General features: G+C 44.1%; 1 protein-coding gene across 1 annotated transcript in view; it reads right to left on the bottom strand.

Moving 5' to 3' along the window:
* Positions 1 to 13,407, bottom strand: part of MEGF6 (multiple EGF like domains 6) — a 91,035-nt gene that overhangs the window by 32,205 nt on the left and 45,423 nt on the right. Inside the window, exon 4 of the mRNA XM_054292030.1 lies at positions 4,421 to 4,543. Coding sequence (XP_054148005.1) covers positions 4,421 to 4,543 — 123 coding nt within the window. The remainder of the gene's footprint in view (positions 1 to 4,420; positions 4,544 to 13,407) is intronic.

Raw genomic sequence — 13,407 nt, 5'->3', positions numbered from 1 at the left:
TGGTCATTTAAAAATATTCCAATATATTTAAGTGTTTAATAACATATATTCAAAAATAGGCATAAATAATGTGCTTCTTGGAGAGAGCCTTTTATTTTTAATAAAAAAAAAAAAAAGAAAACAAGTCAAACAATGCTGATGCCTGCCAAAACATTCCTTCATCTGGGAAAAGCACTGGGCCAACACGGAACGAGCCAACGCATCTTGTGTCTAAAATAACCTCCCAGGATGCAGTTATTCGGGTTGATTTGAAGTTTAAATAACTGCCTCCTTGCAAATTCCTAAAAAAATCGAAAGTCTGAGTCCTTCCATGCAAGATTTCAGGAGAGAGAGCCCGTGTGAGGCTGGGTCTCCTCAGCTGGCTCCTCAGTCACAGCCAGCAGACCTCACTGCTGGCCTTGTTTTAATTACTGCTCGGGGTTTTTATTCTGTTTACAGAACCACTCTAAAAATATTTCCATTCCCAGATGCTCTGCCCGAGCTTAACATTTCTGTGACAAGGCTGCCAAGCCCAGTGTCATCCTGTACATCACACAGATTGTTGTAATTACGGCGCAGACAGATTTTCCACAGATGAGATTTCAGTGTCTGAGAGAGGAAGGTTCCTTTCCAGCCCCACTGTCTGTGCTGCTGGAAGATGCTGCTCCCACATTCTGACCCTCTCAGGCCTGGGAAATGGATAAAGAGGGATGGAAAGGAGATTTTTGCTGCTGATTACAGCTGGGATGCGGATCTGTGCAGCAGCAGCTTAACACAGGAGTTTATTTAATACCTGATCTCTGCACCTTCCAGCTGCCCTTCTGACTTTCCCTCTCTCTCACCTTTCCTTTAGAGAAAAGTGATTTGCTACCAGGAGCAGGAAGTTGATGCCCTGAGGGTGACTGTGAGCAGCTGTAACTAGAACTGAGCAGGATGTTCCTTCCTCAGTGTCACAAAAACCCAGCAATTCTAAGAAAAGGCTGAAAAATGTGTGACTGGGCAAAGAAAAGGTCAAATTCCCTAAAATGTGCGAGTTGTCTGTAAAGTGGAAAGCCTCACCAAGCACACGTGGTCCCTGCACACACAGCTCAAGCCCACACAAACCTCCTGGCCTGGTCCCTGTGTTCATTATATCACCCCTGTCACTGAGATTTCTTCATTTGAAGTTCTCCTCATATAAACAGGGCTCCATCAATGTAATCCCAAACTGATTCCTCCTAACCTCAGACAACTTCCAGAAACATGTTGTGTGTTAATCCAGCCCATCTCTCTGCTCCTCAGGCCAACAAAAGCAATTGGCTCCCATCAAACCCCTCTGGCCTGCATCCCTCTGCTGAAACAGTGGAGAAGGACCTGGAGATGTCAGCTTCCTGCCTCCTGCCCATGTGGTTCTGATGAAGAAAGAGGTGATTTCAGGACGCCCAAGGCCTCTCTTTGTTCAGTTTCACTCACTGCTGCTCCTTTTCTCCCTCTCTCAGCAGAGATTGGAACACAGACACAACAAAAGGATCCTGCACAACGGAGCTGCAGAGCACCAGCTGAGAGCTGGGCACAGGAAGGGGGTTTTAAGCCATTTTTGGGCCCTCCTGAGTCACAGGAGGTATCAGCTAACCCGCAGCCACGCCAGCACATTGTAGGGGAATTGTGGAGCTCCAGCTCAGCGCTGCCGATCCATCATCAGAGCCTTTGTGGGTTTTGTGGGGACCAGAAAGCATTTAAAGAATTAGATCCGTGATTTGACAGCCCATAACGAGAAATCTGACTGCAAAGGCTTCTTTCTGTACCCAGAACACTCTGGCTGGGGCAGTCAGGAGCTTCCTACCACCCAAAATTGTGCTTGTCCCAGCATGGAGCTGCGAGCTTCCCTCAGCAGGAGGACAAGGATGGATGGATGGATGGATGGATGGATGGATGGATGGATGGATGCTCACTGTCTCCAGTTCCCTTCATTCCTGGCCTATTCTCTATATCTAGTGGCAACATTTTGTGTTTTAACAGCACAGAATCTCTACAGAAAATGAGAGGGTATCCCAGCTTGAGGAGAAAAACAGCTTTGAGCAGTTAACCCCAAATCCCTCAGAACTGACCACAAGGCAATCTGGTATCTGTGGGTACAACAGGACAGCCACAAACACCAGCAGAGGAGGCACCTCTGAGCCTGTGCTCTGTTCTGAGCTTTTCTAAGGAAAAGATGTTCCACCTCTCCTCACAGCTGGGATAGCACAGAATTCTGTGAAGGTCTCACATATAAACATAGACAGGCAAAAATGTGTAAAGAGAAAAAGCCACCAGTCCTGAAATAAGAAAGCCCCATTTTAGATCCATTTTCGAAACATTATTAGATAATTATGAAGTGAGAGGTTTCCATTTGCCCTGCCTGGTCTGCTTTGCTTTCCTGGGTGCTCTGGATCCCAGGGGCACCAGCACCACAAACTCACTGCAGACCCTGCAGGCTCTGCTCTCCAGGAACTGCCCCACTCTCTCACAATCAGATTTCATGAACAGAGACCTCTCACTTTTGGCAGATGAATTCCAGCACTGCACTTTATGGCTAATATTTGCTCACAAGTTTAATGCAAAGCAGGTTTGCAGCGCCGGGCACGGGCAGCAGAAGCGGGGCTGGATCCTGTGGGAATGCTCAGCCACACCAGCAGGGAGGCCTGGAGAGCAACAGAAAATCATGGAAACTCCTCTTAAAGAGGAGATCCCTCCCTCTAGAGATCCATTTAATGCTTTTACTGAGAGCTTCTGGGGCTGCTGAGCACTCCTGGTGTCAGCTCTGCGAGGCTGTGGGATTATCATTGATATTTTTGCCCCTAAAGGAGAGGAATGATGAGGATTCTATGGATATCAGAAAGCTAATTACTTACTTTACAATACTACATTATTCTATATTATATTGCACTATATTACATTACATCTAAACTGAATCTGTTAAGCACTCAACTCTGTATATAACTGAACTTTTTTTGTGATTGCCACCCAACAGTTCCAACTCACACACACACCTGGCCCTGATAGGCCAAGGAAACAAAACTCCATCACTTTGGGCAAAGAATCTCCATTTAGCATCCTACTTTGGCACAGCAAATTAGATAAGAATTGTTTTTCCTTTCTCTGGGGTTCAGAGAATGTGAAACCCAGAAGTATTCTTGGGAAGAATTGGGCCTTGCTTTTCTCTGTGAAATGTGGCGACACGGGATCTCTGCTCACCACAAGAAAGGGAGCGACATATCCCAGAGACAATTAGGAGATGACAGACCACAGCACACTTACATGTGAGCAGCAGCAGCAGCTCCTCACCCTGACACGAGTGTGGAGCTCAGTGCTGGCTGCCAGGCTTGGCTTTGTCCCTTCCTTGCCATCCTTTCCCTTCTGGATTTTTCCAGTGAAATATGGGGATCCTGCACCTTAAACCTCACTTGGTTGGGTGTCATTATGGGCTGGCCAGATGTGAGCCAGTGCAGAGCTGGGCACAGCTTCCCTGGATGGATTTTTCCTGCTCACATCTCCATTCCCAACTGGAACACACAGGCAGACTCTGGAGCGTGACTGTGTTCCGAGAAAACCCTGCGAACACCACGGCCTGGGAATTCTTTCCACTTGCATGAAAATATCCCTCAAATAGTGGAAAAATGTGTCAAATGAAGCTGTGGGGGAGAAGTGGTTTAATTAAAACAGCCACAGATGCTGGAGGCAGACTCTTGAGTTCCATTCCGAGCTCCAGTTTGGGGCAGGCAGAAAACAACATTTCAAGGAATTGGCCCCAGAATCAGCTGCAGGGCAAACCTGGTGCCTGGATGGTGATGGTTGAACAAGCACAATCCAAGAAAATGCAGGACCAGCATCCCAGAGAAGAAAGTTTTGGATTATTATGGCCACAACTCCATACACAGCCACATTTACTGTCGCTTGTCTATCACACCTGCTGCCCACAGCAATACTGAGAAAATTCAGTGAAAATACTGAAATTCAGGGGAAATATTGAGGTCAAAATTAAATTCCTCATAATTATATTTATGTGTATGCTCTGAGAATGCCATATCTGATATATCCTGGATCAAAAGCAGAAGCACCAAAGCACTTGGGAGCTATTTCTCCTGAACCAGAATAAACTCAGGGGCAGCAAAGCAGCCCCAGATTTACATGACCACATGGAAGAACAGCAAATGTTTTGAACCCAGGGATTCTCCTGAGCTAGATAAGCTCAGGGATGGCAAAGCAGCCCCAGTTTTATGTGAACACATGAAAATGTTTTGAACAAAGGGACACAAACTGAGGGAAGACACAGGAACTCAGAGGAACCCAAACCCATCATCACTATCTCACATTCTGGGCACAGAGCATGGGAGGGAATGAGGAAATCAAGGTTTTCTGCTCACTGCCATGGGTTTACTGGTAGGAAAGGGGCTGAAAGGAGAGATTTGCAGGGCAGGCTTACCAAGACAGGTCCTGCCATCCGTGTGCAGGCGGAAGCCGGGCTGGCACTCGCAGTAGAAGGAGCCCAGGGTGTTCACACAGCGGTGCTGGCAGCCCCCGTTGTGCACCTGGCACTCGTCAACATCTGCAAAAAAACAGGGGGAAAAGCTCAGGAGAGTGGACAGGAGGGTGTCTGAGCTCAGGAATATTTATTCTCTGCTGCCCGGCTCTGGATCTGAGGGATGAAAGCAAAGGGAACAAGATTGGCCGTTTTGTTATGTTCAGTCAGTCAAGCTGTTTGTGAAATTCCAGGGACAAACCTGCAGTCAGTGAACAACAACCACAAAAATCCAATTTGATTTGTCACTCAGCACAAACCATCCTCATCTGATCACCTGACAACGGCCACCTTTCCCACTGACTCCAGGATAATGGATGAATTCATATTTTACACTTCCTAAGTCTATTTGACACTTCCAAAGGAAGTTTCTGAGGCAGATTTCTCCCTGTGCCATGATCAGAAACACAGAGATGATGTGGACAGAGCTGCACAGTTCCTTAATTCCTGCCATTTGTGGTTTGTGCACCTACACAACCTTTCAGACTGGAAAGGATGAGAGGGAGGAACCAGATCCCACTCCAGGAACAGCAAAGCACCCAACCAACCATTCCCTTCCCTGTCATAGATATATTTTATGAAAAATCCTTTTGCTAGCATCTTTTCTCCTGAGACACTGGGAAACTTCAGCTTCTCCATGTTTTGCTGCTTTGAAATGTGATTTGGAGAATTTTTACCCAGCATGTGAATTGTTTTTTACTTGATGACCAGTAACAGCCAGCTGTGTTGAGGCTGTGAGCAGTCACAAGATTTTATCACCATTCCATTCCTTTCCTTTGCTAGCCTTTTGATGAAATCCTTTCTTCTATTATTTTAGTATAGTTTTAGAATATCATTTTATTTTAATATAATATATATAATAAAATGATAAATCAGCCTTTTGAAACATGGAGTCAAGATTCTCATCTCTTCCCTCGTCCTGATGAAATCCTTTCTTCTATTCTTTTAGTATAGCTTTAGTATATAATTTTAATATAATATATAATAAAATATTAATATATAAAATAAATATTAATATATATAATTATAAAATAATAAATCTGCCTTCTTAAACATGGAGTGAAGATTCTCATCTCTTCTCCCATCCTGGGACCACCACACTTCCCCATGGAGAGAAAAACTTCAGCAGCTTGGGTCTCTCCATTTGGGTTTTCCTTTGGGTTTCTTTTTGCACTTTCTTCACCTCCAGCTCCCCCAAGCCCTTCCCAGCAACGCCATCCCTGAGCCAGCTCAGTTCCCATCCAGGGCTGTTACTGAGGAGATAAAGAAACATTTCCTGAGTGAATCACGTCAGGGTGGGGAGCCGGCCGTGTCCTCGCACGCCAGAGGTGCAGGAACGTGCCCAGTGCCCAAACCCAGCTCTGCTTCACCCACAGCCCCAATGGGCTGGAAAAGGGCACCAAAAACAAGGAGAAACGCAGCCTTGGCTGAGCCAAATTTTTATGTTCGTCAGATTACTTGCCAAGAAAATCAGCCAGCAGCAAGGGAAGGTCTGGGTCAGGGGCGGAATGGGAAAAGTGGGAAAGGTGATGCCTGTTTGAGTCTTCTGAGCTCTGCAGGGATAATACAAAATTAGCCTTTACTCTGAAAGGCTTAAAGCATTAAAACCTAAAGCTCAGAGATCATAAAAACCTCTCCTCTGTCCCAGTGATTCCCAGGGAACCCCCAACCTTCTCTGGAAGTTCTGGGCTCCTCCTGCAGAGCTCCCACTGCAGCTGTGGTCTCCATCAACCCAGCAAAATGCTCATTTCTGTAATGCCAGCCCTTTGCTTTATTCAGCCTTTTAGGAGGTTTTGCTATTTTCTTCCTGTTTTTTTTTCCAAGACACTTAACACTGAAAGAAAGGAAAATTAATAGATTTTTGAGGTGAAACATAAGCTTTGAGTGATGCTCTATGAAGAGTGTGCCAAAGCCAAAGTGGCTTTTCAAGGGGAAAAATGTGATGGCATGAGCCTGAGATGCTGGTCAAAGCAACCTAATTCTGATTAAATCATTTTCCTCTGCACACAGCTGGGACACTGCAGAGCCCTAGAGCCCCTGAGGCACTCCCTGCTCATCTCTGTGGGCAGGATTAGCTACAAATACACAGAACTGGCTCTGTTCAGCTCAGAAACAGGAAAACTGGGGTTTGGGAAGGTTTTATGTAGCACAATAAAGTTTTTTGGTCTGAATTTAAATGACTATTCCACTGCTTCCCTTCAACTCTAATCTGAAACTGTTGAGAATTCACTGTCCAAGAAACTTAGTGATGTGTTGAGTAAACTTCTTACTCTCACCCCATTACTCACACTCAGCAATTTTACATCTCCTCTCTCCGTGGCTCTTCTTTCCCCCTTTGTACTTTTCACCCTCTAAATCTCCGTGATTGCAGAGGGCTGTCCCCATCCCAGCCTGCTCCTGGCTGGGGAGAGCAGCCACAGAATCACCCATCACCTTTCCCTGCCACCCCCAAATCCCAGAGCCCCTCCTGGAGCCTCTCCCTGATCTCCTCTGCAGCACCAGGGAGATTTTGGGACACCCTGCACCATGGTGTGACCAAAACAAATCTGTCCCCAGGGCAGATCCACCAGCCAAGCCCGGCACCAGCAGCACCTCCAGCCAGTAATGGTAAAATGGACTGGTGTGGCATTCACATTCTCTGCAAAAATCCCTTTGCCCAGGATTTTCCTCCTGGGAAGCTGAGAAGCCTCAGAGAAAAGGAAAACAATTCTTATCTCATTTGCTTCTCCTGTGTTGTGCTCATGTGGAATGTGTTTGGAGATTGTTTACCCACAGGTGATTGTTCCATTGGATTCTGCTGTGAGTTGTTTTCACTCTCTTTGGCCAACTGGGGCCAAGCTGTGTCAGGACTCTGGAAAGAGTCACAAGTTTTCATTATTATCTTTTTAGCATTCAGTAAATATTTTTTCTGTATTCTTTAGTACAGTACAGTATAGTATTCCATATTCTTTAATATATAATATATTCTATATTCTTTAATATAGCTATAATATCATGTAGTATATAACTATATACTATACAGTTCTATACTATATGATGTCATAGTTATATATCTACTATATATATAATATATATACTATATATAACTATATGATATTAAAGTATATAACTTCAATATCATATAGTATATAACATATTCTATCATATATATAATAACATATATTCCTTAATATAATATAGTATCAGAAAATAATATATTCTATATTCTTTAATATAAATATATTCTTTATTATAATATAGTATAAGGATATATTCTATATTCCTTAATATAAATATATTTTTATTATAATATAGTATAATATAAGGATATATTTTATATTCTTTAACTATATTCTTTATTATAATATAGTACCATAAAATAATATATTCTATATTCCTTAATATAACTATATTCTTTAATATAATATAGTATAATAAAATTATAAATCAGCCTTCTGAGGACATGGAGTCAGATTCATCATTCCTCCCTGCAAATACAACAGACTGGGAAGCAACAGGAGCTGCTCCCAGGGCCAGGAAGAGCAGCTCTGGGCAGGTCCTGGCAGCAGGAGCCAGAGCCCTACGTGACACCGTGTGAGCTGTGGTTCGTGGCACAGCACGGCTCTTCTCCTGCTGGAGAGCTGACAAAATCTGGTTGGAATTAATAATTCCAAAGGAGAGCAAATGAGAAGCATACAGGCTTCTCTTCAGCTGACTCTGAGCCATGCCAGGACAGGGTTTGCCAAGCCCTGCTCTGCATGCACAGGGCAGTGGGCACCAGGAAAAGGCAACTGAGGAGGAGCCCAACACAGCAAGGGATGGGGATGGGGCTTGAATCAATGAGATAGCAGAAATATTGATCTAGGCTGTGTAAAGAAACTGGAGTTCTGCAAGGGAGGCTCATCCCAGCCTGTTCCCTGAGCAGAAACAGTCCCTGAAACCTCAGACAACCTACAGGGAGTAACACAGGGAATACAGTGATCAAACACAAGGAAGGTGAACACAAAACCACAAAAAAAGCTTTGGTAGACACCTACAGTGACTAACACAGGGAATACAGCAATCAAACATAGGGAAAGTGAACACAAAACCAAAAAAAATGTTTGGTTAGACACCTACATGGACTAACAGGTAATACAGCAATCAGATATAGGGAAAGTTAACATGGACTAACACAGGTAATACAGCAATGAAAAACAGGGAAGATGAACACAAAACCCAAAAAAAGATTTGATTAGACAGCTACATGGACCTACACAGGGAATACAGCAATCAGACAGAGGAAAGGTGAACACAAATCAAAAAAAAAAGGTTTGGTTAGAAACCTACATGGACTAACACAGGTAATACAGCAATCAAAAAAAGGAAAAGTGAACACAAAACCACAAAAAAAAAAAAGTTTAGTTAGACACCTGCATTGATTAACACAGGGAATAAAGCAATCAAACATAGGGAAGATGAACACAAACCCAAAAAAACAGGGCACAGAGTGAGGAGATGGCTTTGGCTGGCTGCACTCCCTGAACACACACAGGTCATCCCAGCAGGAATATTGATTTATCCCCAACAACAGCTACACATCAGGGGGAAGAAAGTGGCAACAGCAGCTCTGCAAAGCATTAAACATTTGGTAGGGAGGCAGTTTATCTCCTTGCAGGGCTGAGGAGGAGGGATGGAGCCCAGCTGGGAACACAGGCAGGAGGAGAGCCCTGCTGAGGTTTGCTCTGTCTGGCTGAGCAGCAGTGCCAGGCTCTAATCCCTGCAGCAATTAGCCTGGATTACAGAGCAGGGCTGCAGGGAAAAGGTTAATTAAAATCCACCCAGATGAGCATGTGTGGGATTTAGTGAGTTTATCTTTCCAGTGCCAGTTTGCTGAAGATAATTCAGCAATTTCAAGGAGGAAAAAGACTGAATGGAGAGGATACAACAGTCCCTGCTGCTGGGCTGTACAGGCCATCCCACACTGTGGACACAGATTGGAATGAAAAAACCCTCATCATTACTTAATTTCTTGCATGTAACACACAGTCCTAACATATATAACATATATATAGTAATATATATTATATATATATATTTATATATAATATATATAAAATATTATATATATTATATATACTGTATATATAATATATAGTATATAATATATTGCATATTATCTATTATACATTTTATATTATATATTATATATTACATAATATATATAAATAATACAATATATATAATATTTTTATACATAGCATAGTATATATAATATATATTTTATAATGTATATGTTATATTATATCTATATAATATAACATATATATAACCTATATAATAACCTGAGGAGTACTGATGCCCTGTTATTCCACACTCCCTGTGTGCAGACAAATCAGCCATGGCAAGGTCCAGCAGTGCAAGGAGGCCATGGGAGAGGACAATGCTTCATCTCCTCTCTGCTGGCCTGGAAGTTTTTTCTTCCTCTAGGCTGAGGAAGGTGAGTGACTCACTGGAGGGAAGGAAAAGGACATTTGGGGCAGGCAGAGCATCTCCACACCCTCAGCTTCCATCTCGCCCTAAACCAGGCATTTGAGAAAGCACTTGAAGAGCTGCAGGGACTTATTGAGGCCAATGTTCCTTCCACGGCAGGGGGGAGATGCCCAGAGCTTCCCCACATCCCCAGCAGAGGATTCCAAAGGAATGGATGCATCGCCTTTAGAACAATCTGCTGCAGTGCAAACTCTGCCTTGCCTCAGCTCCTGGCTTTGTCCTCAGCTCACCTTCTCCTGGAAGAGTGGCCCAGCTCCCCCCTGTGCTCCCCTGAGTGCCTGGGGATGGGGCTGTAATTAGGAATTACTCAGCACGGAGCAGAGGTGCAGGCAGCAACAAGCACCTGGACTTGCTCCGGACTTGCTGCTGCTCTCACCCTCTCCAACCTTCTCTCATCGCTGTTTTTTACCCCTGTGCAGGCTTCACTCGGAGTGAAAGATCTCCCTGTGGATTCCCAGGCATGGAGCTGGGAATGGAGCCCCTGTATCGGTGAAATTTTGCCTGACTGGTGTGAAGAATGATGAGCAGGACTGTTATAATAACTTCTTCGAGCTCTAGGACACCTATAATTCAGCTACTCTTAGAGGCACAATAATTAGCAGGATAGCTTTTGTTGTATGTTAGAAACAAAAAGGTTTACTAAATGCAAAATAACAAACGGAAAAACTAAGCCAAGTGCTAGACGTTCCTGCTTCTGATAAAAACACCTCACAAAAGCAATTTAGTTTCTTTGTTCATTCCTTTTTTTAGTTAATTGCCTAGGCAAGACTTTTTAGCTTCTGTCCAATTAGCTATCCTTAAATTTGAAGTGAAGTCCCCTAAGTCCTATGAAGCGTCTTTTCAAAGAAAGAAACTTAAAGGATCAAAGAAAGAAACTTCTGGACTTCTTTCCTTTTAAGGAGACAAAAAATAATTTTGTCACTCCATCAACAAGAAGCACACTCTTACACAGGACTCCATGATAACAGAAGGCTAATTAATCACTTTATTATACTATATTACACTACAGCTAAACTGAAACTGAACAAAAACTAAACTGAACAAAATCTCGTGACTTTCTCCTGACTGTCAGGACACAGCTTGCAGAGATTGGCCAAGAAAACAAAACACTCACACCAGAATCCAATTACCAAACCCCTTCAGGTAAACAACTTTCCACAATGCATTCCACTTGTGCACAAACACAGGAGCAGCAAACGAGACAAGAATTGTTTTGATCATTCTATTCTCTGCTTCTCCAGGAAAAAACACTGAGAGAGAGAGAGAATCTTCTGTGTTCAGAGAATGTGAATCCCAGAGCTCTGGGGTAGCTGTTGAAGGAGCTAATGGAGCAGGATCAAACAACAGCTCTGCTGGTTTCTGGCTGCTTTAGAGAGGGTATCCCAGTGATGATGGATGGTGAGTGCCCAGCAGAGCACAAAGCTCCTCCTGTAGGGGCGGCTGTGTGAGGACACAGCACCCAGGGCTGCCATGGGCCATTGCAGTGACACCAAGTCTCAGAAGGTTGCAGTTTATTGCAGCTCTGAGACACATGAAAAGTCTCTGTTCCAGCCCTCACGTTCAAAGAGTGAGTCAGAGCTCTTCAGTTCTCATTTCAGAGTTGTTTATTGTATCTTATCTATAAAATTTTTCTCCTGTCCAGCCAAGGTCTGTCCAGCAGGACAATTCCAGGCACTCTGCCTGCCCCCGGGGCAGCGTTATTTCTTTATACTACAAAGTACATATTACACGTTTACAATTACTTTCCAATATCTCTCACCTATGTTAGACAATGAGTTTCTACTCTAAACCAATCCAAAAGTGCCACCATCACAGCAGAAGATGGAGGTAGAGAAGAAGAGGAAGAAAGGCTGGACACGCCCAAGTCCCTCCATCATGTCCCCAAAACCCCTATTCTAAAAACCCCAAAATCTACTTTTTCACCTAGTGATAATTCTATTATTACACTACTTAAACTTCTGTGGCTTTCAGGCCCTCATACAAAGCTGGTAATTTGCTCCACGGGTCATAATCAAACCCACAGGTCTCCGAGCCCCCTGGCAGGGGTCCTGGCACCTCTGGGCACCCAGAGGGATGTGCTGAGTTCTGACAACCAAGCCCCAGCAGAGCCCTGTCTGCACACAGGGAGCACATCAAGGCACCCAGAGCTCAGGGAGAGAGCGGAGAGCACCTCCTCCCTCTCCTGGCACGCTCAGAGCTGCCGGTGATGTGCACACAGCAGAGCTTTGTGCCTTGTGGCAGCTGCCTGCTGAGGGGACACGGCTGTGGGGACGTGTGTGCCGGCTGGGCGGATGGGAACTGCGGGGAAAGCAGCACGCTGACCCTAAAAATCACACCAAGACAACATCTGGGATTCTAAAATCACACCCAGACAACATCTGGGACTCTGAAATCACACCCAGACAACTCCTCTTACCTGTCAGAGAGAAGCTCAGGCATAGAAGGAGAAATGAACCAAATTAAGCAAACTCACAGTTGTGACTGTGATCACAGGGGTCTCAGGATGAGGGAAGAGATGAAGATCTAACTCTATGTTTCAGAAGGCTTGATTTCTTATTTTATGATATATATTACACTAAAACTATACTAAAAGAATAGAAGAAAGGATTTCATCAGAAGGCTGGCTAAGAATAGAAAAAGAAGGAATCATAACAAAGGCTTGTGGCTCGAACTCTCTGTCCAAGCCAGCTGGGTTGTGATTGGCCATTAATTACAAACAACCAACATGGGCCAATCATAGATGCACCTGTTGCATTCCACAGCAGCAGATAATCATTGTTTACATTTCGTCCCTGAGGCCTCTCAGCTTCACAGGAGGAAAAATCCTAAAGAAAGGATTTTTCATAAAAGCTGTCTGTGACAGACAGTGATACCAGTTTCGGATAAGTCACAAGATGGATAAAAAAACCCATCAGGAAACCCCTCAGCTGTGCACCTCACACCAAGGATAAAGATAAAGCCAAGCCTGCACAGAGCTGCCTGTCCATGGAGCTGAGAGGAGCAGAAACAGGATCAGGATCCCGAGGATCTGAGGAATTCTGCATTAGGGAAGGGAAGGTTGGATCCAGCACAAAGCTGGACCTCAGGAGCTTGTCTTGGAGAGTTACTTTGAGCCAACACAGTTGGATGGAGACAGCAAAATGCGAGCTTGAGACAAAGATCTGATCTATAAATAACAATGCAGAGACTCGCCCCTTCCCGAAGCTCTGGCACATCTCACAACTGTTCTGATATCACTGCTTGGGGCATTTATTTATTTATCAGCATTATCCCAGGATGAGATAATGCATTCCTTGATGTCTGCATTACGCCCAAGCATCCCAATTCTTCAGTGACCTTCACATATTCTCTGTTATTTCCTAAATCCCCACCAGCTTTTC

Source organism: Melozone crissalis, unplaced genomic scaffold (assembly GCF_028551555.1).
Source record: "Melozone crissalis strain CALT ecotype California unplaced genomic scaffold, PUWL_Pcris_2 ptg000107l_1, whole genome shotgun sequence".
NCBI classification, from domain to species: Eukaryota; Metazoa; Chordata; class Aves; order Passeriformes; family Passerellidae; genus Melozone; species Melozone crissalis.
This window is presented reverse-complemented; position numbering and strand designations above follow the sequence as displayed.